This window comes from Heterobasidion irregulare (assembly GCF_000320585.1).
Source record: "Heterobasidion irregulare TC 32-1 unplaced genomic scaffold scaffold_03, whole genome shotgun sequence".
In the NCBI taxonomy this organism is placed as follows: Eukaryota; Fungi; Basidiomycota; class Agaricomycetes; order Russulales; family Bondarzewiaceae; genus Heterobasidion; species Heterobasidion irregulare.
Window position 1 is genome coordinate 2,817,381 of NW_009258199.1, and position 24,346 is coordinate 2,841,726.

At 53.2% G+C, this 24,346-nt stretch overlaps 11 protein-coding genes across 11 annotated transcripts; 7 read left to right on the forward strand and 4 right to left on the reverse strand.

Moving 5' to 3' along the window:
• Positions 1-381: 381 nt before the first annotated feature.
• Positions 382-2,948, reverse strand: lcc7 (laccase; the record flags this gene model as incomplete). Its single annotated transcript, XM_009546292.1, has 17 exons — positions 382-485; positions 537-598; positions 648-671; positions 731-882; positions 936-956; positions 1,010-1,189; positions 1,253-1,309; positions 1,368-1,388; positions 1,439-1,587; positions 1,643-1,673; positions 1,739-1,758; positions 1,809-1,945; positions 1,998-2,099; positions 2,161-2,405; positions 2,455-2,516; positions 2,579-2,760; positions 2,815-2,948. The coding sequence occupies 17 exons, from the start codon at positions 2,946-2,948 to the stop codon at positions 382-384; spliced, it is 1,683 nt and encodes a 560-aa protein (XP_009544587.1).
• A 1,466-nt stretch (positions 2,949-4,414) lies between these two features.
• Positions 4,415-6,950, forward strand: lcc18 (laccase; the record flags this gene model as incomplete). The annotated part of the gene is made up of 17 exons (XM_009546057.1): positions 4,415-4,551; positions 4,615-4,735; positions 4,795-5,029; positions 5,092-5,155; positions 5,216-5,308; positions 5,361-5,497; positions 5,557-5,576; positions 5,635-5,665; positions 5,726-5,871; positions 5,922-5,942; positions 5,993-6,049; positions 6,110-6,295; positions 6,348-6,368; positions 6,428-6,576; positions 6,638-6,661; positions 6,732-6,793; positions 6,853-6,950. The coding sequence occupies 17 exons, from the start codon at positions 4,415-4,417 to the stop codon at positions 6,948-6,950; spliced, it is 1,602 nt and encodes a 533-aa protein (XP_009544352.1).
• A 1,779-nt stretch (positions 6,951-8,729) lies between these two features.
• On the forward strand, positions 8,730-9,256 carry HETIRDRAFT_314425 (uncharacterized protein; the record flags this gene model as incomplete). The annotated part of the gene is made up of 2 exons (XM_009546058.1): positions 8,730-9,080; positions 9,137-9,256. 2 exons carry the CDS (start codon positions 8,730-8,732, stop codon positions 9,254-9,256), a joined length of 471 nt encoding a protein of 156 aa, XP_009544353.1.
• Positions 9,257-10,364: 1,108 nt separating this feature from the next.
• Positions 10,365-11,360, forward strand: HETIRDRAFT_382367 (uncharacterized protein). Its single transcript, XM_009546059.1, has 5 exons — positions 10,365-10,649; positions 10,708-10,748; positions 10,807-10,831; positions 10,891-10,929; positions 10,993-11,360. The coding sequence occupies exon 1, from the start codon at positions 10,382-10,384 to the stop codon at positions 10,592-10,594; it is 213 nt and encodes a 70-aa protein (XP_009544354.1). The 5' UTR covers positions 10,365-10,381; the 3' UTR covers positions 10,595-10,649; positions 10,708-10,748; positions 10,807-10,831; positions 10,891-10,929; positions 10,993-11,360.
• On the forward strand, positions 10,908-11,253 carry lep10 (lignin medium expressed protein 10; the record flags this gene model as incomplete). The annotated part of the gene is made up of 2 exons (XM_009546060.1): positions 10,908-10,929; positions 10,997-11,253. The coding sequence occupies 2 exons, from the start codon at positions 10,908-10,910 to the stop codon at positions 11,251-11,253; spliced, it is 279 nt and encodes a 92-aa protein (XP_009544355.1).
• Positions 11,361-12,198: 838 nt separating the features above from the next.
• HETIRDRAFT_116880 (uncharacterized protein) lies at positions 12,199-13,630 on the reverse strand (the record flags this gene model as incomplete). Its single annotated transcript, XM_009546061.1, has 4 exons — positions 12,199-12,729; positions 12,827-13,197; positions 13,287-13,404; positions 13,553-13,630. 4 exons carry the CDS (start codon positions 13,628-13,630, stop codon positions 12,199-12,201), a joined length of 1,098 nt encoding a protein of 365 aa, XP_009544356.1.
• Positions 13,631-16,213: 2,583 nt separating this feature from the next.
• On the reverse strand, positions 16,214-17,824 carry HETIRDRAFT_314475 (uncharacterized protein; the record flags this gene model as incomplete). The annotated part of the gene is made up of 1 exon (XM_009546062.1): positions 16,214-17,824. One exon carries the CDS (start codon positions 17,822-17,824, stop codon positions 16,214-16,216), a length of 1,611 nt encoding a protein of 536 aa, XP_009544357.1.
• Positions 17,825-19,435: 1,611 nt separating this feature from the next.
• Positions 19,436-21,683, forward strand: cpm102 (cytochrome P450 monooxygenase 102; the record flags this gene model as incomplete). Its single annotated transcript, XM_009546063.1, has 12 exons — positions 19,436-19,795; positions 19,864-19,989; positions 20,046-20,130; positions 20,166-20,196; positions 20,250-20,347; positions 20,393-20,542; positions 20,601-20,653; positions 20,715-20,754; positions 20,813-20,823; positions 20,890-21,069; positions 21,133-21,432; positions 21,531-21,683. 12 exons carry the CDS (start codon positions 19,436-19,438, stop codon positions 21,681-21,683), a joined length of 1,587 nt encoding a protein of 528 aa, XP_009544358.1.
• An 899-nt stretch (positions 21,684-22,582) lies between these two features.
• On the forward strand, positions 22,583-22,792 carry HETIRDRAFT_314211 (uncharacterized protein; the record flags this gene model as incomplete). Its single annotated transcript, XM_009546064.1, has 1 exon — positions 22,583-22,792. A coding segment is annotated over one exon (210 nt), but the record flags the coding sequence as incomplete, so codon positions are not given.
• Positions 22,793-23,255: 463 nt separating this feature from the next.
• HETIRDRAFT_313164 (uncharacterized protein) lies at positions 23,256-23,480 on the forward strand (the record flags this gene model as incomplete). The annotated part of the gene is made up of 1 exon (XM_009546065.1): positions 23,256-23,480. The coding sequence occupies one exon, from the start codon at positions 23,256-23,258 to the stop codon at positions 23,478-23,480; it is 225 nt and encodes a 74-aa protein (XP_009544360.1).
• A 57-nt stretch (positions 23,481-23,537) lies between these two features.
• Positions 23,538-24,266, reverse strand: HETIRDRAFT_142519 (uncharacterized protein). The gene is made up of 2 exons (XM_009546066.1): positions 23,946-24,266; positions 23,538-23,897 (listed from the first exon to the last, which is right to left on the reverse strand). The coding sequence occupies exon 2, from the start codon at positions 23,758-23,760 to the stop codon at positions 23,548-23,550; it is 213 nt and encodes a 70-aa protein (XP_009544361.1). The 5' UTR covers positions 23,761-23,897; positions 23,946-24,266; the 3' UTR covers positions 23,538-23,547.
• Between the last annotated feature and the right edge of the window lie 80 nt (positions 24,267-24,346).

Genomic DNA, 24,346 nt, shown 5'->3' on the forward strand with positions numbered 1-24,346 from the left:
GGCCGGACGGTGCCGTGGCCATTCTGCCGTTGGGTTTGGGTGGGAGTCATCCACTCCACGCTCATTCCAAAAGGAGAAACGAACTCAAAGACTAAAGCATAATTCACGTCGCGAGGAACGATATGGTCCAAGGTACGTTTGACTCGCGCATCCGGGACCGCAGTCAGGTAGGCCTTCACGCATCACGACCAATGGACAATTCAAATCCACTTCCTCGGACTTTGAGTAGCGGCGGTTTGATAGGATCTATTTGGAAACAATTACTGGAGCTGGAACTCTCTGAGTATATATAGGATATAAGATAACAAGATACGCATTAATCCACTCGCGGTAGTATTTCTGTTTGATGTCCTCAACAACCGCAACGCCGACCAGCGACGTTCAAGAGAGCGTAAGCTTCTTCGGGGCCGTGTTGGTCTTGGCCTTGTTTTCCGCAGCGTTGTAAGCAGGACAGAGGTCATTCCAAGAATCTGTCACGAAATGAGCTGGAATAAGTTTTGCGTGATCGAAAGAAATCCTGGTTAAATCGGGCGCACCAGGAGTTGGGCTGACGCTGGCTGTGTCCGCAACATCCTCAGCAAAGACGACCGCAAAACCACTGTAAACTGTGAGACTACATCTACAGCAAGAGAGGGGTTGATCCTTACGCAGTGAGATGCCAGTCGATGTGGCTGCAATGCACGTTCAGCCGCAGCATTCTGTTGTTGAAGGTGTGTGGGGATCAGCTCACCAGTGAAGGAACCACGGGCCGGTATTGTCGGTGAAGAACCGAATCGTGGTACGGTCAGTGTCCTGGGAGCCGATGCTGACGACATCACGGCGGACGGGGTTGTCCCAGTTGTAACTGTCGCTGCCGGCACTACGCACGACCGAGAACGAATGCTGCAGCTCACGATGAGTGTTGTTGATAGCCATACAAGACATAAGGGGCTTACACCGTGGAGATGGACGGGATGCTGGAGGTATAATCATGAGATAATGTGCAGCAAGTAGAATGAATTGGGCTTACCGGACCACCGAGAACACCTCCGGGGATGACAAGTTCGACAGACTTGTTGGGCTCCAGGCCATAGATGCTACCCTTAGGAAGAAGGTCCGAAGGTTGCTTCGCACCACTCATGATCTGGAGCAGGACTGGAACAGAAGGGGCCTCGAAGCTTGTCCCATTCACCGTGAAAGAGCCGCCGCTCTACGAGAGATTCGTAGCTCATCAGATACCTTCAAGAACGAGTACCAGCGTATTTTAACATACAAATGACACATCCAATGTGTAGTTGATATCTGCACCTCCTGGAACATGTTGTCCAGGCTTCACCACATGAGGTCAGTTTTTACTACTCGGCATCATGACGAAGTTAGATACATACAGCAGAGGGATTATCGAGCGCCTGGTAGGCAGAATAATCAGACTTTCGTAGCTGAATCAGGAGAGACATACGTGGAGGTTGGTCTCGACCATAGGCGAAGTGGCATCCACAAACGTCGTATTAGGATCCGTGCTAGGGGCACCACGGTACCGAAGGATGGCCGAGTTCCGACCACCGTCAAATCCTTGGATAGCAGTAGACGCGGGCTGCGCACGGATCCCTGATCGCTCTCAATGCAAGTACATTCATGGACGAGGTTCTATAAGATGGCTTACAGTAATTGTCAACAGGCTGATTCGCGGCGACCTAAGGAAAATCGCATCGATATATCAGTTATTTTCATGCTCCGTGGTCGAACGACTAGAGCTTACCACGACGGAGTAGCGTTGACCTAAGAGAATAGAGATGAGAGAGCTTTATGATAAAATGATCCATGCATACCGGTAAGGATGGTAACCGAATCCACATCTAGTGGCTCGGTGTTACTTCCATCGGCTTCAATGATAGTCATCTTGTGCTGGTCGATCGAGAAATCGACCCCGACATCGCAAGAAATGGACACAAGTCGGAAGCGATAGCTGCCGTGCTGGATGAGTACTCGGCCGTCGGAATGGGATCATTTCTACTGACCGTTTCCCTTGCTCCACTCCCACCACAGCCAACGGTGCATCGGCGCCAGTTGGCCCCATTTTGTAACGACCGAGACCATTGATCAAAATCGAACTCGCCTGCCTGATTCGGATTCGAACGTGTTTTAGGGCATGAAATAATCATCCCAGATGAGAGCACATACGGGGCTGGCGGAGCGTCTTTGGACAGGTAGTGGTACCAGTCTCCCAATGTGATGACGGTGGTGTCTAACGTGCCATAAAACAACTCAGTGAAACGCTCGCGAAGCAGAATCGAAGGCAAACCATCGTCCACGTCGTAGAGGTCGGCGTGAGGGTCTTTAGGATCGTAGATGACAAGAGGCCCCCTCAAGCCGTCACAATATTGGGCGGACAAGTGAGAATGGTACCACCAGGTGCCAGCCTGTCCCTGCGAATCAAAGCTGTATACAAATGAGTTTCCAGAGACGATAGGACACTGGGTGACGAAGGAAACGCCATCGGCCCAGTTGGTCCCATGTTGAGATAGACCGTGCCAGTGCTACTCAACACGAGAGAAGACATAAGAAATGAGTTCACTGATTCAATAGGAAGTGCACTGACAATCGAGGTAGCCGTCTCCATTCCGGTGGAGTCGGTCAGTGAGTTGGTCACGTTGATTTGGAAATGGTCGCCCTGGTATGATAGAATTTTTCATGGCATCCCTAATATCTTCGAATGAGCGATGGCTTGCCTTGGTTGCCTTGATCAAAGGGGCTGGGTATTCGCCATTCGCAAGGACCGTGCTGGAAAAGCAAAAAAGTTTAGAAAAGGACAACCGCCCAACACTGTGAACCTACTTGCGCTGGTAGCCATCGGGAGCGATCTCCTTGTTCACGATTTGCAGGGGGGCAGTGGGCCCCTGCGAGGAGAGCGCAAGCGCGCCGGAAGCCAATAAGCTAGCGAGGACGACAAACCGTTGGAGACGAAACATGGTGAAGGATCAAAAGGATACGGGCTGGAGACGAGAAGATAAGTGGCGCTTGCAGAAATTGAGAGAGGAGCGAAGGTTGCAGGTGCTGAAGAAGTAGGCAATCCTTATTTATGTAACATTAGTGCGCCCATGTACATAAATATTTGGTGTGCTCATGTTGCATGCTCCGCTAGTCCTCAGGGCCGACATCTGGCGTTCGAGAAGGATCTGTGAAGCTAGCCTGACTTCTGTCACAGCTAGCGTTTATGTCGCTAGGGTGCACATGCCAACAATAAGCTTCCTGTCGTACCGCTAGGAATCAGTATAGTATGAGAGTATTCTAGAGTACTTACATTGTGATATGTTCCATAAAGCCACATGTTCCAACAGGAAACAAATGAAAAAACGATCAATCAAGTATATGACTTAAACGAGACGACCCGTTCACAATATAGCGCCTCGGTGCTTGGGACCAACAAGTGATTCGATGAGGCCAGGCTATGTCGAGAATCTGTTTTTAGGACCTAGAAGTCTATTCGTCACCAACTGATCACGATCATAAGCTCACCTGCGTAGCTTCGAAATCGTCAGCTCAAACCTCTATCTGTGCATCTTGACCTAGACGAGAAGCTCTGAGTAGCCACCGCGGCTCAGATCACTGTGTTACCGGCGATGTGGTCGGCTCGGTGTCGTACGAGGCAGTTCGGCTGGCGAGAAACATGGCTGATGTGTACCCTTTCAACTTTGTGCCGATCCCGGAAAGTGGAAGCCGTCGAGGGACGGTCTCTATATGCTGGCATTGCCGAGATAATAAGGTTTGATGATGACTCGAAAGCCCATTTAACCTTGATATTCAGTGGCAGTCGACAAGACCACAACCTGATGACGCTTCACGTAGTTTGCCTTAGATGAAATAGTCACAAGTTTTACGACGAGACCACAAAGGCCTATGTATTGCTAGAACGAGAACACGACAACTCGCACATATGGATCTCTGAGCCCCGCAGCAGCAATTCCTCTCAAAGAGACGTCTCTCCGGCACCCACAATTCTAATGACTGAGAGAGTGAGGAAAGGCTTCTTGATTTGACGATGCGCTTTAGAAGGCAAGGTAGAGGAGATTCGATGAAGCGCGGATACCGTGGAGGATTTTGGAAAAGAAAGAGATTGATGATCACCAACCTTGTCCGCGCTCCAACTCGTCCATAACCATCTGCCACAGCCTCTTTGCTTTCAATGTCGCTTGGCATCAACGGACCTACAGAATCTGCTGTATACACCGGTAGAATTGACACTAGTATAGATGTTCGAGTGCTCGGGGCGCACCATCTCCCACACTCCGACATCCATATATGGCAACTGAACTGCCTCTTTCGGCCACCACATCTTGGTTCACGACCGCATTTCGAGAGCAGTTGCAACTTGACGTTTGCGCCGGACACATGAAATGTTCGAGGTTCGTCAACATTCCTCTCCTTCTTCATCACCATGCTACGATCTCACTACATTCCTATCATTATAGCCACCTTGCGCACGCTCCCATACAGCGTCCGTGCTGCTATTGGGCCTATTGCAGATCTTCACATTGTAAACAGGAACATCGCGCCAGATGGATTTAATCGCCCGTGCGTGCTTCCTCTTCAAAATAATCATAACCATACCTTGTTGAAGCCGATTCTGTTCATCAGTGCAGTGCTAGCGGGCGGTATGTTTCCGGGCCCCGTCATCCGAGCGACGAAGGGCGAAACCTTCGAACTCAACGTGTTTAACGACCTAACGGACCCCAGAATGGATACTGCCACTTCAATTGTGAGTCTCATTGTCAAATCTGGTATGATGCGACTAAGAAAGACGTGTATGCGGGGCAGCATTGGCACGGCATCGACCAGCGCACTACCCCTTGGGCAGACGGGCCTGCCTTCGTTACACAGTGCCCCATAACTCCGGAACACAGCTTCCAGTATAGGTTCAATGCGCGCGAGCAGACGGGGACATATTGGTACCATTCGCATGTGAGGGACCAGTATTGCGACGGACTGAGAGGCGCTCTGGTCATATATGATCCTCTCGACCCATACCGCCATATGTATGATGTTGATGACGGTGTGTGCCTCGCGTAACTCACGATTAGAGCTGATGATGACGACGACCCATATGCACAAAAGAAAACACTATCATCACACTGGCTGATTGGTACCACTACCTCGCCCATGACGCTCCGCCTATACCGTGGGTTCCTACTCCCCAGCCATACGAGTTTATCGCTCTGGACCCATCATTTACACACAGATCACCCACCTCGACCCTGATCAATGGATTAGGCCGATACAACGATGACCAAGACACACCGCTGGCGGTCGTTGGGGTAGAACGTGGAAAGACGTCAGTGCTCTACTCTCAGAGTTTCTTCCCTAGATGCTTGACAGATCTTTAGATATCGCTTTCGTTTGATTTCCATCTCGTGCGACCCGACTTGGGTGTTTTCCATCGATCGACATGATATGACAATCATCGAGGCCGATGGTAATCCGACTCTGCCGCTGACAGTAGATTCGCTTGCAATATTTGCTGGTAAGGATACACAAAATCTTGTTCTCTGTCTTGATCATTGACCAATATGTTTCGATCAGGCCAGCGATACTCTGTCGTCGTATGTCATCACCTGCTTGCATTATCTACAACCGATTCTCACGTCTCAAAAAAATTAGGTCAAGGCAAACAGGAAGATAGACAACTACTGTAGGCTTCGCTGCATCTCAGAGTGCCTCTCCTGAACTGAACATGCTCCCCAATTCTAAGGGATCCGCGCGCAACCCAACACCATACGCCCAGGCTTCGACAACGGCCGAAACTCTGCCATACTACGCTACAAAGGCGCTCCGATCGAGGACCCTACGGCGCCTTACGTCGAGAGCAAACGCCCAATGAGGGAGACCGATCTCCATGTGCGTACTTTGTGAGGCTAAATCCTTGATATCTAAACAATCGTTGCTAGGCTCGCGATCGCCCACGTGCAGTACGTCAACTGCCTGTGCTAACTTATTGTTCTTAAGTATATGTGCTTAGCCCGGACTACCCACACCAGGCGGCGCCGACATCAACTACACCCTGAATGTTACCTTCGTACGACCTTATCCTATCTCTCTCTCAACTTCCACGAATAATTGTCTTGTGCTTATCCAGGAGGAGGAGAAGGGCCTCTTCCTTGTCAACGGCGCGCCGTTCCAGCCTCCCGATGTTCCCGTCTTGCTCCAGATCTTAAGCGGGGCGCACCGCACGCAGGACCTGATCCCCCACAAAAACATCATCCCGCTGGAAGCGAACAAAAGCGTGGAGCTCGTCATTCCAGGCGGCGTCATTGGTGGTGGAGTATGTGTCTTTCACACCTCATCTCTAGAATTGCGTACTGATCGAGCCACAGCATCCCGTTCACCTGCATGGCGTGAGTACCTACTCCAATCAGGACAATCCACAATCGCTTAAATAGATCGCGCGATGCAGCACTCCTTCTCTGTCGTCCGTAGCGCTAAAAATAGCTCGTATAACTTTGAAAACCCCGTCAGGCGGGATGTGGTCAACATCGGAGAAAAAGGTGACTTTGTGACGATTCGGTTCTTTACAGATAATCCTGGGCCTTGGTTCTTCCACTGGTGAGATCGACATTTGTGTTCATGCTTGGATATAGCCCGCTGACTCTATTTCTTCGCATAGCCACATAGACTGGCACCTCAACGCGTAAGCAATTATACCCTCGTTTACACCACCGCGCTGTCTCATAGATTTCTTCACGCCTCCGACCCAACAGCGGGTTTGCTGCTGTGTTCGCAGAAGATGTGGAAAATGTTCCTGCAGTGGATCCATCTCCCGGTGCGCTGACCATCCTCCTCGCAGCAATGAAGATACATACTCACAAACGTTTGTTAAAGACGCGTGGAAGGAGTTGTGTCCGATATACTATAACACAACGAGTGACAGATCCAATTGGCGCGTTGACGCGCGGCCGAAGGCCATAGTCCATCCATGAACATTTACTATCCTGCCACTAAGCAAATCCATATGTACACTACCCATCTTCTGTAACATTTCTATACCCTTGTAGCCAACTCATATACATTCGGACAATTGTATTTCAGATATATCTTAGACGCAAGATGAACGCGAGAGACTTAGGTGTGCAAACGTGTATCTGCACGTGATCGCTCAGCGCGTTGAAAAGATCGAGATGTTGCTGGCTGGTGACCTCGAAATTGCATATCGAATCCCGATGAAGGTTCAGGAAGACTAGAGAGTACCGTATGACACTTATCGAGAAGGTTTAGGGGAGGCTGAAATGTACGACATCATTTATCAGGCCTCGTGTGCTTCGCCCACGATGTGACTTATCATTCTCTCGCTCTCGCACTGAGAAATATCTGAACAATGTCAGCTCACGAGCTCCTTGAAGAGCCTCTCCAAGGACATGTGCGGAGCGAACTTACTGAAGGCACTTGCAACGAAATGATCAAGGCGAGGCCAGCAGAGGTCCCTGCTCTTCTGCGATCTCTTCACGAGCAAAAATCGCCTCAGCGTGAAGTGCTGGCTATCGAGCTGATGACCGTGATCCAGAACGACGTGATTCGAAACAACGCGATCCCAAGTCAGTGGAATGCTTTGCTTGAAGCCGGCCTACACCATCTGTACGTGGAGATACTGATGACCGATGAGATCTATCATACTACCATCGGGGTATGTTCCGATCGTTTTAGCCTCCGAGTCGATCATGCTCAGACATACCTTGCGACGGTGGCCATACAATTACTTGATAGGTATCGTCTGGGGTCTCCATGGCATGCTTGTTCAGGTGGCAGTAGACGACGTGGACATCACCCGCTGGAACCCGAGGATCGCAGATGAGCTGATAGCCAAAACGGGGGAGTTGTGGGACTTCATATGGGCTAGGCGTAGCTTTCTTCAGGGGGAACCGGAAGACACGAGGACGTTTCAGGAGGTATTTGGATATCTTAACTTTTACTGGATCATGATGATGTACTGGAGGTGGGCCCCACCGCGCGCCGCCTTAGTCGATGCAGTCATGCTTCGCTCTTCGATCTTCTGTCAGAGATCGGGTTCCTGGGCTCACCGAAACAAAGCTCGGGCACGTCGCGATCGACCTTTGGCAATATACGCCACATATGAATTTCGAAGACACCGCGATCAACGGTCTGATGGTGTTGACAATAGCATCGTCCTAGGAGGATAGGAACAGGCTAGTGCAAGAAGCGGTCGTTGACACGTTTGGTCCGCGCCCATTCATCAAGCGCTTCCATCATGATCTCGAGAATGATGCCTTCGCTGGCCACGACCTCTCGAGTGTTTTTTACGTCTTGGCACACTTCGCATCTCACCCGGCCGCACAGCACTTATTCTTGGAGCCGAGCACCTACAAGCTGATGTTTCCAGCCTTGGAAGGGCGGGAGCAGCGGGTTAGCGAGGATGTAGCTTGGATTACCATGCGATGGGCCGCGATTCCGTTATCGTGAGCATGCAGGCCAACACGATGTATTGTGCTTCGATGTCCTGATAAAAGGTTTCATTCCAGGTGGGCCTTCGTGTATTGCGATACTGGAGATCTGGTGGCTCTAATCGGTGAGTATGACATGATGAAATTAATGGCTCACGCGATGGCGCTTGGAGCAAAGCAGTGTTTTTTCCCTGATGATCTAGGTATGTGGATCACGCCACAGAATATACCGCGGGTCGTCTCACGGTCTCTGCAGACTGATGGATATATCTGGCCAGCCTTTACGGGTCCGCAGTCCAAGATATGGGCCGCGCAGGCAGCGGCTCACGCCTGTACACCATATTGATGAGCGCGTTACACCGGGTGTGGTACCCAACATTGATCGATCTCCGTGCTACCTCGCTCGCGTACGCGATCAAGACCTGGGAGGAATTTGGTGCCCGCGTAGGCATCATCGAGGCAGAGGAGAGTGCGTTTTGGGGGAACGTTTCACCGACGACGAGCGGAATGTCTGGCCATGCAGCATCTGCATCGACAACCTCTTCCCCGCTTTTCTGTAGCTGGAGGGAGTGTGGGTTCCATGGCAAAAATCCGCGGCATGTTCTACAGACGTGTTCCGGAAGCTTTCTACTGCAACGAAAAATGCCAGAAGAAGTGAGTCATGGCTGCATCAGTGAGCCCTTTCTGACGATAAAATCCTACCTTTCCAGCGACTGGAAACGTGGGGGTCACAAGAAAGCTTGCAAGATAATAAAGAATTGATCACAGGAGTGAGATCGGTGTGGGGATGGCATTGGTTGACCACGAGCGGTAGAAAGAGAGTAAAATAACGTGTATCGTGGCAAGATTCTGTATAAGCTTTTGGGCCCTGTAGTATTGAGCGGCGTATAAGAGCCCTTTGATGGTGCGATGGATATCTCCTCAACAATATTCGGAGGATGTTTTGGGTACATAGGAAAGCAGTACTTACACCTCTGTGAGCGTGTCCGACTGCCGTCGAGTCAATTGACAATGACCTGCCGGGTTGTAAATTAAAGTAGGCTGGAAGATGCTCAACTACCACTGAGAGATATCCAGTCCCATTTTAGCACGCACAAAGAAATCATGAAAGACTTTTCATGTCAGATTTTTGACAGGACGTGCCGGAGTGCGCAGGGTTGATGACTCTCGAGAAGCACCATGAGGTACTGGGGTAATAAGAAACAGCGTGTAAAGAAGATTGTCCTTCCAATCCAGCTAGGTGTTCTGGCCCGGAGGAGGAGATGGAGGAAGCGTGGCAGATGCGGCAACAGATTCGTGATCCCTGTAGGACAGCGCGGCCCACGCACGGTGGCGGAGGTCCTGGCTTTGCAGCACGTGCATCATGCTTCTAAGACGAATTGAAATTCCGACTCGACCAGGCGCCACGACGACGGGCCTCTCCTTGAACGCCGTCTTCGCTTGCGACAGTCTTGAGAGAAATGCGCCCCAACGCGTTATGACCACAGCTGATAGATGTTGAGGCGAAAATCATCGCTGCTGTTGCACACCATGTGCGTATTATACTGCAGCGTACACTGCTGGTCTCGCCATCAGACTCCGGAGCGACGCTCGACGAGCCCTCGCTCGAGGTCTACTATCGACTCTTCCCTCCTGTACCGCCTCATCTGATACGGACCGAACAACAAAGCCATGTTCTGGAAAAGAACCGGAAGAAAAAAGATCCGGCGGGACCGCCTCCTCGTGGTCCGTGCACAGGCGTCAGTAGTGGGCCACCGGCTGTGGGTCCATTAAACTGATTCCTTATCCTCTCCACACGCCTCCATCACGTTCCGAATCCGCCCGGCGGAGTGCCAATCTCATTCCCTTGTCTCGAAGGCGTGACCGCCACGGCGTCCTGTATATAAGACACCCTCCCATGGCAGTTTCCCTCCATCGCCTCTTCTCCCTCTACTGCCGCGATCCTCTCGGTGCGCATGTGCCCATGCCACTCACTCCGCATCCGCTCACACCATCCGCCACTAGTGGCCTCGACGGAGGCAAATCTTCCATGCCCATGCCTCGTCAAGGGCGTGTGGCCCACCTACCACGGCGTACGTATGTCACCGTCCCTCTCCTCGCTGACCGTGCGTAGAATATATATAACATCGCCGGCAAGTCCACAATCCTGTGGCATGGATCAACGATAATAGTCATGACCCACACTCACATGGGCATGGCTCAGTTAGCGAGGGTCCTAACACGGTACGTCGCTCATCACCTCATCTCTCCAACCTTGTCCTCAATGACTTATCTCCCTCAGACCCTACGCATATAAGCGTACAAAACTCAAGACAATATAAAGTACGTCCATCTGCTTCTTATCGAATTTTGTGTTCACATGGGCACGCATGGCTGGCAGAATAAAGAAGGATAATGGGAAATATGTACGTCAACCGCCCCTCGCTCTCGTACTCTATGCTCATTCGCGGCCTTGTCCTTCCAGATGCCTCCAAAAGGGAGATGACAGGAATCCGATACAAGTGTGAGTTCGCGATCCTCCGCCGTTCCGACGACGTCTGTTCTCACCCGTTTCACTCCCCTCTAGATAGATGCCATCTGGTGGCTTTCGAGCCCGTCCCTCAGGGCGGCCTGCGCTGCATTACACACAGGAGGTCCAGCTCGCGCATCGGTTGGATCCCGTTGTAAGACGCTCTCCGCTTGCAGGGTGCGGTCGGGCCCCACCGTCCCAAGGCTAGGGAAAGCCGGGTGGTATTGGAGCCGGTGCCTTCGGGGCCGCGTGACCGCCCCCGGTGGACCCACCCTGGTCGACGGGCGAGCTATGGAGAGTCGTGGGTCTGGCCTCTAGGTGGCGGCAAGGGCGTCGGTGGTTGCAGTGGCGGGGCCTATATGACCTCGTCCTGTGTCCCAGGCGTAAGTACGTGCCTTAGCTGCGAAACACACCGGGTGGGCACCGGTTGTGGGCGGGCACGCAGCCGTTTTTGTTTTTTTAGCAGGTTCTATATCCCGGGGTTGGAAGACGACCCATCTATACGCACGGGTGGGATCCGGGAGCGGATGGGATCGCGTTCTCTAGGTGCTGCCTCAGTGCAGCACCATAATTTTTTCCTCCTTCTTGCCTTCGGGCAAAGTTTTTTTTTCACCTTCTAGGTTTGAATCGCACCGTGGTGCCTCGCAGTAAGCGAGTGAGGATGAAGATCGACGGACACAGGTGCCCATGCGCCTGCGCCAGTAGGTCATTTGCTCTTCTCATGTAACGATGCTGATAGTTGTGGACAGTCTCCCTCCGTCTCTTCCACGTTCGCTGCTTTCAATCATCAATTTGACTCCTGTATACACTTTGGGTGCTCTCGGGCGATATTCAACGCGGCGGCCGAGATACGAGTCGTACGCTCGCGGTCTTCAGCCGCACAGGCCGCATGTGCATGTAATGAACAGATGTATCGTCCCGAATAAAGACATGGTATATTGCGAACACTCAGATCGGGTCAGAACCTCAGGCCTTGGAAGTCAAGGGAAAGTAACAGAACTTGTCTTGGCATGAGTCAAGGTTGAGAGTCGTGAATAATATACGTATGAGCACATGTACAAGAGCGGTGGGGTAGATGGTCGCCTTCTGCGTCCCGTTCTCAGTCGTAAGCCAGCGCGCTCACGGCCTCGGGTCGGCTCGCAGCTATACGTGCACTGAGCCCTCAGGCCTCAAGGCTGCGAATCGAAGGCCACAGGCGACACGCATGGTAAGGCACGTATGTCAAATGTGTTAGATGCACTACGATGCCGGGAGTAAAACACCTCACAGGCATCCCAGGAGGGTGGCGGTGGCTCTGCCAGGAATCGAAGAGCGTGTGGGGGGGGGATCGCGGCAACGCTGGTCGAGCCCTGCGCGCAGCGCGTCAGCGATACACAGATCGGCACACGGCACGCGGTCACCTGAAACACCCTCCGCTAGCGCCGCCAGCCTCTCGCTCTCGCGCAGCCGCCGTACGCGCTCCGCGTGCTTCCGCTCGACGCATGTCAGCTTCCTCTGCAGGCTGCGCGACAGCGCGGGTGCCATGTCCTGCGCCGCGTCCTCCAGCGCAAGCGCGAGCGCGTCCACGGGCCGCATGCACGTCTCTCCCAGCTGCGTGAGCGAGTGGATGTCCCACCGAGGGTTCGCAGGGGCCTCGGTCACGCCGAGCACCTCGAAGCGCGACAACATGCGGAACGTCTCGGGGAACTTGGGCTTGGGCGCGCGCCCCACCGCCTGCGCCCGCGCGTCCGCGTCTGTCTCTTGTCGATGCTGACTCCACTGGCGGAAGGCGCGCAGGTCGTCGATCATCTCGTCCTAGATGTTGTCGACGCGCAGGATCCCGGCCGCGCCTGCGCTGAGGAAGCGGTCGATCCAGCGCTCGAAGCCCGGCGCGTGCTCGCACGACGCACACGAGGTCGACGCGCATGTGTGCCATGAGAGTGACGATGACGACGTGGACTTGTTCGCGTCCAGCGCGAGCCCGTGCTCGCCGAACGCGGGCAGCGCGATGCTCGAGGCGGGGTAGTTCGCCGTGAGCACGAACATACGCAGCGCGACATTGAGCGTCGACACGGTGAGCGCGCGCGCGCTGGGGGGTGTCTTGAAGCGGCGGTGCGGCGTTTGGAGGGCCTTGAAGAGGCTGCCGAAGGTGAACGCGTCGGGCAGCATGGCGAGCGAGCGCTGGGCGCGGAGCGCGTCGCGGCCGCATAAGGAAGGAGGTACCCACGCGGTTGGAGACGTCCGCCTCCCGCCGCTCCCGACGCGCGTCAGCTGCCTTGCACCCTGAACGGCTCACCGTGCATCAAGAGCACATCGTGCGCCGTGGAAACTCGGAAGAGTCAGCGTGATACAGGACGTGTGCAGCTAATCACCTCGTTGCGCCGTTTCGATGTCTGTGACATGCTTTCGGAGCTCGTCTTGCCTGAGTCGCCTCGACTCCCGAGTGCACTCGACGAGTTCCTTGTAGCTCGAGTCCGACACTTCTTCGTCCTGTATGCATGCAAATTTCATTCTGTGAATCTACCCCAACGTTTACTTGTTGCTGTTCCTGACTTCACTCTCTGGCACAGGCACTCAATGTCTCGGGGACTTGTGTCATCTTGCTCGCTAGCTTCTCCCAGCGGCAAGGGGTATGTACCCTGGAGCTGCATCCTCGCATTGAGAACTCCATACGCGTGTTATTCCACTCTGGCCAGCCTACAGAAGCAAGCTCCATAGAACCTCAGTAGGAGACTTCCTCGACGTAGTCATGCAGGCCCTTTCAATCGATGTTGTCCAATGTATGGCGGTTCCGACTAAGCCTCGCTGAGACCGAATGCCGCCGCGCTCTTCTCATTGTGCAACGCGGGGGAGGGTTTTCTCCGGGAACCCGAGTCATATCTATAGTCCCATGTCGTACGAAGTTTTCGGGACTGGAGGGAAGTCCATTATGGTTCATATACCAGCATTATTTCTCTAATTCTAGGCTTGAATGTGACTGGATTCGCGCAATACAACGGCGCTCCGCTCCTGAGAATGGTCGCGACAAGCCATGAGGTCTTGAGGCATCCTACCAAATTCGACCTAGCTCCTACCTTCGATTGGAACGATGATCAAGTAATCTGTGAAACGTACATACCAAGAAGGACCCGGCTCGGCAAGGTTAGTGCTAAGTATATTGTTCGACAGGCCATGCTGAGTAGGACGGAACCTTCTGCCCTTGGACCCAGACGATTTCATCCAAATCTACAGGAATAACGGGGATAGCAGGGGACGTGAGGCAGTATGAACAGTCTATATGTTCATTTCACTTGTCATACATCAAGCTAGAGAGCAACTGATGTAACTCGAGTCCACAAGGCCTTCTACGCGTTGTGCCGTGACGAACACGCCACGTTCGTACTGCACGTGAAGCAGCTTTGCTCGACTGACTGCGCCGCGGTAGGGACAGACAAGAAGACCCACGGCGTCCGATACATGCTCCTACATCCTACGTTCCATCGAGTGACCGATTCCAGCCCAGGCGTCAGTCAGCATCAGCAAACCTGTAACCGGTCCCAGCCAGTCCCAGAGCCCCAGATGCTCCTAGATGCTTAGGTCATCTGGGGATATCTGGCTAGATATCTGTGTATGGCCAGATCTGGGCAGATAAGGTGCTCTATCAATAAGTTGACTAGGAGCACATTTCCGGAAGGCAGAGTATGTAAGATTCCCACAGTACTGGAAAATCAAGAAATACATTTGTTGGACTTCAAAGATTTTAATTGACATTGATGCTATCTGTTAGATTTCAGCTCATGAGTGGTATTGGGATACTTCCCTGTATCATAGCATTCGAATGATGTATCATATGCCATCATTCTTCCATGGATAGATGCTAAACATGCGAAAATAGATGACACCTCACAGGGTTTAGGCATCTCAAATTCTGTGAAGTCCCAAAAAGTGCGATATAAGCTAATTGTTGACAAAAGATATCATGGCCATATGGTGGAGTGGATAATTCTGGTACTCACATTGCTCTTAGCCAGTGAATAGTTCAAGAGGTTCTGGGTTCAATCCTTGCTTAGTACAGATTAATTTTTGCGGTCATCTATTGACATCAATTATCTAATCACTTCCATATATGGTGCATCTGGACAGATATGTCCAGACACTGACCAGAAGTCATAGTGTCTGTCTAATCGGGGACTTGCTAGGGGCATCTAGGGCTCTGGAGCATCTGTCCAGCTCTGTACAGACGCTTCCCAGTTTGCTGATGAGGAATAGAACGCCGGGTGATCTCCTAGGCTAGCCGGCGCTTCGTCATCCTGTCTTCTTTCGCCACCGCCGTCGACGACGTCCTGCGCTTGTGTTCTCCGTCTTCTCACTATTGAGCACTATCTACCTGGCGACCAGCCTAGGAGCTGCGCGGCGCGGCGCTGTGGGTCGCGATCGGGACCCCGTCCGGCAGCTCGAGGCCAAGCTCACCGTCGCAGAGCGGCATTGTCTCCGCGGAATCTGCAGGCTTGTGCATGGCGCGGCGAGCGTCTTGGACTCCATGTGCAGCAGGTATCAGGGCAGCGTGTTGAACGCCCTCCGCAGCCTCGGCACCTCCACGTGAAGTGCGCCTGCGGACGCGCGGGGCAATAGGCGTTCTGCGGTGGCTTGACGGTGCTCGACATGCTGCCGAACCCGCCATCGGGGCGATGGGCCAAGTGCCGCTGGGTCGCGACAGTAAGCTCGAGGGAGTCTGGCCAACGCTGTGCTCGCCGATGTGGAGGCCCGCGTCTCGTCAGTTGCGAAGAGCTCGCGCAGGGCTGCCTTATCCTTGAGCGATGCCCGGAGCGCAGCATCTAGAGAGACGAGGCCGCTGGGCAAGCTGGGGATGCGAGAGATGAAGGCTCTGGGTACATGACCAGTCGTTTTCGCGAAACACTGAGAGTGCGACGATGTTGCTCGCTAAGAGTCGGCAGGAGTTGGTGACTTGGATGCGGAAGCCGATTGCGGCCTCTGAATCTTGGACTCAGACGGCGTGTGCGGTTCAGGGCCAGCGCGGCTCACCTGAACTTTCGGAATGTTCAACACTACGGCGCTGTGGAGAATCTGTGTCTGCCACACAAGTTTGAAACGTCTCGTTTGATTTTGGCAATCTCCCATATCACATTTCGCTATACACTTTGTTACAATTGAACACCTACACTAGATCCTGGCGGCCTCCACGTGGTATGATCTGACCTGGACTGCGAAACCATAATCACGACTCGATGTCTCAATCACCCTTAGCCCTGCCAATTGGCGGCACGCCCTTGCAAAAGCCTATCCGACGATGCTTCCATTGTCAGTACCAGTCCACCACTTTAATCACGGTGTTCTTAGCAGCTGCTCTGATTTGATCTAGGTATTCCAGATGTATTGCGTCTGGATACATTTTGATTTCCAGGCACTCCAAAGGAACTCCCAGCGCTTCACGCCGTTTGGGAATCTCCACCAGCTCATCCACGGGAATCACCTGGCCAATCGAATCGAAGTGATTGCGAGGTTCCCTTCCAATGTCTAAAAGGTTAGCCGACAGCTTGACATATCGAAGTCGGGGGAAAAGAACCGCCTGACTACGAGTGTTGACAGGCCTGCTCTCTGACGTGTGTACGAGCGCGGTGGAGAAAACGGAGCAAGCGTCAGCTTCGCAAGCTACGTGCTCCAAGCGCTGAGCTGATTCCAGCTGATCAAAAATCGAGAGGTAGCCTTCCGGGACCTGCGTCTGAAGTCGGAAAAACAATATTGACATTTCCTGGATGTGAAGAGCTTGCAGGATCACATCGAGGCTCTCTTGGCCTTCCAGATTGTATGGCGAGGAGTAGCGCAGATGAATTTGGAACAAGAGGCCAATGTCAGATGCTGTATCATTCCACCACAGTTTTGCTAAATCAACAACATCGGATGTGGTCCACCCTACAATGTTGATGACTGAGTCGCTTCCATAATCATGGATATTCATAAGAAGGGTGCGCATGGGCAACGTATCTCCTGTCTTGCCGCTGTGTCGCGCAAGGATCGGGAGAAGCATGCTGTTGAAACGATCGCTATCCAAATCACGGCAGTCAAGAATGATTCTCGATGTTGCGGGAACTTCAATGCTTCCGAGAACAAGGGCACAATCAGACCATTGACCGACCAGCTTGAGGGCCGATAGGTGAGGTAGTTTGATGACGGGATGTCTCATTCGACTGGACGCAGTCGCCTCCGGGAGGTACCGAGGGAAGTATTCCTCGATGGATAAAGATTCCAGTTGATGCATATTTGCCAGTAGATCGAAGAACTCTTCATGCGAGGGAAGATAAGGGGCCACGTCCATGTTGGACTGCTGCAATGGTGGAAGTGTGATGTCCAAATAGGACAGATTGCGCAGCAGCGGAGAGGACCAAGGAATGCTGCATCCATGGAAGAACGCTGAGCGAAGGAGTGGGGCATGATGACCGAATAGATCAACAGGGAGGTGCACACATCGCTCATCCAGAGAAAAAATCACCACCTTTTCCATTAATGGTGCCGAGGTTGTAAGTGTTCCCGCAATGTGAACGAGATCTCTTTTGCAGCCGAACAAATGGAGTTCCGCTGTGCGAGCTAGATGGGAGTGCAGAATTCCCACAACCGTCTCACTGACAACCTCGTTCGATTGGATGATTAACGGTGCTAGCTTTGCACGTTGAATCATCTCCTCAGACCATCGAGAGCCAATCTCGAGGCTGACATTCGCCCAAAGTGCCGGATGGTCCAAAGCAACCTGCCTCCACTGATTGCAGACATGAGTTACCCTTATCCATCCCAAGGCTCGAGACGAAGGTGTATCGATTGCTGCTGAGAAACAGAATATTCGTGCTAACAGCTCGGGAGGCAGACTTGAGACAATGGGCAATCTGTTCCGTCGCACACGAAGAGAGGTAATGACCATCAATAATGCGGTAATTTCCTCGTCTATGATCTTGATGAAGTCTGGAACAGTCTTGCTGGGGCCAGAGGATGCGAAAAGACCGTCTAGTGCGCTGATACGTGTGTTCGCTGCCTGTTTCCAATAATCCAGGGCACTAGTAAATTCAACAAGGATCGCGGCATGAGTTCTTGATAGTCCGATCGAAAACGGTGATTCCCTCACTTCGATAACAACATCGTACCGTCCTATCCTTGTCAAAAATCCTGGAGATATTGGTGATGGCCGATGATGTGGAGGAGTAATTCAAAATGGAAAGGAGACAAGTCGGATGGACAAAATTTGGTCACAGGAATCTGCTGAGGCTTGTTCTGAGACGGCGATATGTACACCTGGCGAGGCGCTACAGGACCAAGTACATACCTAGCGAGACGACCCTCTCTGAGTATGACTCAACAGTAACGGCACCCACTCGTATCCCTGGACCAGGTCAAGCGTCGTGCAATCTGACTTGTGCAACAAGTGTTGTGACCTGGGTGAGAGGCGACGACGAGTCGACGCGACAGTGTCAGGCGTTTGGATTTACAGATAAAACTCGATAGGAATGACGCTTTCGCTCTGAACCTTACAAATTGGACATCCAAACCGGGCTTTTCGTGGGTGAATAGGAAGCCGAAGTTGGCAATCACATCGATTTCGTCCGCCACCCGACACGTCGCTCGCTCCCCGCTCTTCAAAGCGTCAACACTGATGATACACCGAGCGATATGTTATTTGTGTTCAATCTCTCGCTTGGGTCCTATTCGCCTTGTTTCCAGTTACAGTGTCAAAAAACTTGAAGCGCCGACAAATTTTGCTGAGTTGAAGCGGTTCCAGGACCCTCGTTGCCAGTCGTTCCCAATCGTTCTCAGCATTGAAGTGCAGCCCCAGGCGTCCTTGCTGCACAAAGACTACTGGATCGAGACAAAGTCTGCCTTCGGTATATGCCCGCCCGCTTTCTCCAATCTAAGGATACAGAGTAGGTGATTCACCAGCATCGAGAGATCATAGGCTTGTATTACTAGCACAACGGCGCCGTGGAATACAATTATAGAATGTTGGCGATGCTCGAGAAGCGTATTATATAGATTACTGGCGATTCAGGGTTGACGCAAGAACCCCCATGATCAGTCGCCTGATACCTCCTGATAAGTACGTGCCTTGGATTCACATCTATTAAGACGATGATCAAGCAAGCCGCAGAAGACACGTACCCAGACCGGCAACGCAGGCAGCCAGCACAGCGCTGGACGATTCAAGGAGCATTGACATGCAAGCGCCGAGCGGTGAGGCATGGTATATGTATCCGATTCACGACACTCATAATTCGAGCAGGGGAGTAACAACTCAGAAAGACAGTTGGCAGGCATTGACAATGCTTCATATACTTCCACAGGCTTCCATCTCGAAAGCGCAAAGACAGAAAGTTTTCAGTTGAGGATGTTGATCCATTCATCCGACAAAGCGGCGGCCGTACGCTACCGTGCGCTCTTACAAATGTCATCAATGCGAAGGACGTTGTAGACGCACATGCTCTTATATATATGATTGTATCGCTGGGGGCGAACCAAGCATACCAGATTCATCTTGTCAAGCATGAGCCCCTCCCTTGGCACATTCTTCACGCCTACCAGTGTTTTCTTCTCTCTCCTCGCCATCGTCGGGCTCTCGCAGGTCTTCAAGATCCTCTGCAGACGTGCGCACACCATGCGTCGTGCCGGTCCACCTTCGTCAAGCTGGATCTTCGGGGCCGGTCGCGTCCTGCGGGCTGCGGCCGACTCCGCATCCCTGTACGAAGGCTGGTCGCGCGCGCACGGGTCCGTGTACGCATTGCCCGCCGCGTTCGGCACGCACAGCATCGTGCTCATGGACCCGAAAGCGATCGCACACTGCTCTGCGCGGGACACATACGGGTACTTCAAATCCAACCTGTCCAAGCTCGCGATCCAGGACATGGTGAGTGCGCACGCTGGCTCGGCGTTTTCTACGCTTCCGAACGCGACCGTTTCTGTGTCCTCCTCTAGATCGGAAAAGGACTCCTGTGGGCCGATGGGGGCTCCCACAAACGCCAGCGCAAAACCCTCACTCCCGCGTTCAGCAACATCACCATTCGGCGGCTGACCCCGATCTTCTTCGATTCTGCGTACAAGGTTGATCCAGCTGTTTCTGCTATCGAGTGACGTGTTGACCACGGGTACTCGAATAGGTTAAGGCCACGTGGGACGGATTCATTGAAGCGGGTACGACGGGCGAGAGCGTGACCGACGTTCAGACTTGGTACCTCCTTCCGAGTCCGATTTCACCTGAATTCAAGTTGCTCACACAGACTGTCTCATTTATATGATGAACCGCGTCTCGTAAGTGCCACCCCTACTGCTTATTATCTGTGACTTTCAACGAATGCGCGCAGGCTCGACAGCATTGGCCTCGCCGGGTTTGCTCACGATTTCGGCACGCTGCGGGGCGAGAACCCGACCGTTGCGGCGGTATTCGATGCCTTCGGCCATAGTATGGTCTCCACTCTGCAGTAGATCATCTTCGTTCTCGCCCCAGTCGTGCCATGGCTCATCAAGCTCCCGACACATCATGAACGCATGGTGCGCACGCTCAACCGGAGTATGGGGGAGATCGCAGACGTCATGCTCGAGCGCGAGCGCAGGGCGGAGGAGAAGGATCCAAGGAAGTCAGTCATAGGGCTCTTGTGTGCGTCGCTTTTCCTTTTCTTGCGGGTGGAAACAGAGCTCAGCGGTGTAACGGTTAGTGAAAGCGGAGGGCAATGAGGAAGTAATGACCCAGGACGAGATCATGGCGCAAGTGAATCGTTTGTATCGTGCACGGCAACGCACGCGGATTGTTGAAATATCGCAACCTGTAGATGAAAGTGATGCTGTTAGCAGGATACGAGACAACCTCCAGTGAGTCTCGCTCCCTTCTCCAATGGTCGAGTGCCTTCTGACTACACATCCTCGCCAGTTAGCCTCACCGTGCGCCATTCTGTTTGCTTTATCACATCGGACAGCACTGACTGCATGCAATGTGTATTGATACAGTGGGCACTGATTGAGTTGTCGAAGAACCAACAAATGCAGACGAAGCTTCGCGAGGAGTTGGCACAGTTCGGCGCAAGTGATCCCACATGGGATCAGTTGGCGAACAGCCTCCCGTACCTCGACGCCATCGTACACGGGACGCTACGTACTCATGCACCGGTAGGGGAGATCAGCCGCGTGGTACGCATCATCGCCTAGATTGCCCGTGCGCTCTTCTTGTCTGACTGGCCACCCCTGCGATAGGCTATGGAAGACGACGTGGTGCCCCTGAGCATGCCTGCACTCGCAGCGGCAGGTGGCGCGACGACAGATCGCATTTCGATCACGCGCGGAACGATCATCACGGTGCCGATCCGCGCCATCCACCTCTCAGAAGACATCTGGGGACCGGACGCCAAAATGTTCAAGCCCGAGCGGTGGCTCAGTGGCGACGAGCCCGCCGTGGCGCGCGTGAGGGAGCTGTCGGGGCACCGCCATCTGCTCACGTTCTTCGATAGTTCAAGGATCTGCATCGGGAAGAACTTCGCGCTCGCTGAGATCAAGGTACGTACAAGAGGACGCAGGCTGGCAGGTTCCGTGGGTGCTGAACGACCCCTCCTGGGCTCTTTTTTTGTCTTTTTTTTTCCTTTCGCGGATTTCAGGTAGTGCTGTTTGTGCTGGTGCGCAGTTTCGTGTTCGAGCCCCGTGACGGGCCCGAGACGAAAATCAAGACGAAGGTGGCGATCATGTCGCGTCCAACAATCAAAGGGGAGGAGGGAGCGCAGTTTCCTCTGCGTGTCAGGAGGCTAGCGTAAGCAGGACTGGACGTTCTCGTATGATCTACAACACGCACGCTCTTTTTCTTCTGATACATTGAGTGTTGTTCGTACTGACTACGTTGTATGAATGTTTAACCCCCATTTCACTCTACAACGGCTTGAAAGTCCCCTTGGTATCACAAAGAATCGGACAAGGCCTGATGCTCAAATTGCATCCGCTGCTGAACTGGGACAGGCGTTTGTGAGCCAGGCGCCTCAAGAACCGGCTTGAAGCTCGATATTGACAGTCCAAGAGGGTACTAGATGGTGCCCTACATCAACAGAAGCGTAACGGAGCCCCAGCTGGCGAGGTGAATAGGTACGGGAAGATACCGTTAATTTCTTCGGGGACGAATTTAAATTCAGACTTCAACAGGCGCCACGACGACGGTTCACTCATTGGTTCCCCTCCGATGCCGTTCTCGCCTAGTTTGATCGTGAAGAGAATGCGTCCTAACGCGTTAGGATCGCTAATTTCTTAGGAGGCACGATTGCTTGCTGGTGGACAAACCATCTGGTGCCGTACTGTAGCGTGCACCGCCAGTCCCGCCATCGGAATCCGGAGTGGCGCTCGACGTGCCCTCGCTCGAGGTTTGCCATTGACTCCTCCCTTCCGTAACCCCCTCATTTGAGACGGACCGAAGAACAAAGCTATCTGCTGCAAAAGAGCACCGGGAGAACAAAAGAGCGGGTGGGCTTGCCTCCTCGTGGTCCGTGCACAGGCGTCAGTTTGCCATCGACTGTGGGTCCACTTTACTGATCCCTTATCCTCTCTATCACGTCTCTATCATGTTCCGAATCCACCCGGCTGAGTATGAACTGGCTTCTCTTCTCTCTTGAAGGTCCGCCGGCATGACCGTCTCCGCGTCCTGTATATAAGGCTCCCCCTCACACCAGTTGGACTCCATCGCCTCTTCTCCCTCGACCACCACAATCCCTTCGGCATGCCTGTGCCCATGCCACCCACCTCGAACGCGCTCACGGCATCCGCCCCTAGTGGCCCAGCCGGAGACAATTCTTCAATGTCCACACCTCGTCAAGGGTCTGTGGCCCACCTACCACGGCGTATGTATGTCACCCTCCCTCACCTCGCTGACGGTGCATAGAATATATATAACATGGTCGGCAAGTCCACCATCCTGTGGCATGGATCAACGACAGTAGCCATGACCCCCACTCACATGGGCATGGCTCACCTGTTAGCGAGGGGCCAAACATGGTTCGTCGTTTATCCTCTATTCTCTCCAACCTCGCCTTCGATATTGCCTGCCCCCTCAGACCCTACGCCTATAACTTATAATATCAAGGCAATATAAATGTACGTCCATCTGCCTCTTCTCGTTGATCCTTGCACTCACACTCGGGCACACGTCGGCTCGCAGAATAAAGAAGGATACTGGGAAATGTACGTCGATTGGTCCTCGTTCTCAGACCCGCTGCTCACTCGCGGCCTTGTCCTTTCAGATGCCTCCACGAGGGAGATGAAAGGAATGCATGGAATAAAATGGTGAGCTCGCTACTCTCCGATCGCACGTCGACATCCGTTCTAACCCATCCACTCCCCTCTAGATGCCATCGTGGCTTTCGAGCCCGCCCCTCGGGGCGGCCTGCGCTGCATTACACACAGGAGGTCCAGCTCGCGCATCGGTTGGATCCCGTTGTAAGATGCTCTCCGCTTGCAGGGTGCGGTCGGGCCCCACCGTCCCAAGGCTAGGGAAAGCCGGGTGGTATTGGAGCCGGTGCCTTCGGGGCCGCGTGACCGCCCCCGGTGGACCCACCTTGGTCGACGGGTGAGCTATGGAGAGTCGTGGGTCTGGCCTCTAGGTGGCGGCAAGGGCGCCGGTGGTTGCAGCGACGGGGATCATACGGCCTCGCGTTGTGTCCCAGGCATAAGTACGTGCTTCAGCTGCGAAACACACCGGGTGGGCACCGGTTGTGGGCGGGCACGCAGCCATTTTTGTTTTCTAGCAGAATGTATATCCTGGGGTTGGAAGACGACCCATCTATACGCACGGGTGGGATCCGAGTGCGGATGGGCTCGCATTCCCCAGGTGCCGCAACACTGCGGCACCATAATTTTTTCCTCCTTCTCGCCTTCGGGCGAGGCTTTTTTTTTCCCTTCTAGCTTCTTCAAGTGACTATGGCATTGCACCGCGCTGGCTGCGGCCCAAGATGCATGTTGATTGACGCAGGCCACTCAGGCCTGCGCCGGTGGGTCGTTTACTTTTCTCATGTAACGGCGCTGATAGTCCCACGCAGCGCACCCTTCGCCTCCTCCAACTTCCCTGCTGTCTGTCGACCAGCTCATTAAGTGACTATTGCATTGCATCGAGCTAGCTGGCTTGCTGCGAGCCAGGATGTAGATGGACGAGCGCAGGCGCCGAGTCGCCTGCGCCGGTGGGTCGTTTACTTTTCACATGTAACGGCGCTGATGGTTCTGGGAGGTCCGCCAGGCAAGCTCCTCGCGAATTCATCGACTTTATGGGTGCTGTTTGAGGCGGCTGGCGGAATGCGAGTCACAGTTGTTGCTTTCAGTTGTATCAGTTCACGTATATCGAGCAATCGGAGGTGATCATTTCTTATCATGACCTCGCGTTGACGTTTGAGTGAGAACACTTGGATAGAGCGGAACATCACCGCTCCAAAATCAACGTGAAGTT

What these genes read in the sequence shown, in the direction of transcription:
- HETIRDRAFT_382367 (XM_009546059.1), top strand. Translation starts at nt 10,382, where the DNA reads ATGTGCCCATGCCACTCACTCCGCATCCGCTCACACCATCCGCCACTA.
- HETIRDRAFT_142519 (XM_009546066.1), bottom strand. Translation starts at nt 23,760, where the DNA reads ATGGTGCCGCAGTGTTGCGGCACCTGGGGAATGCGAGCCCATCCGCAC.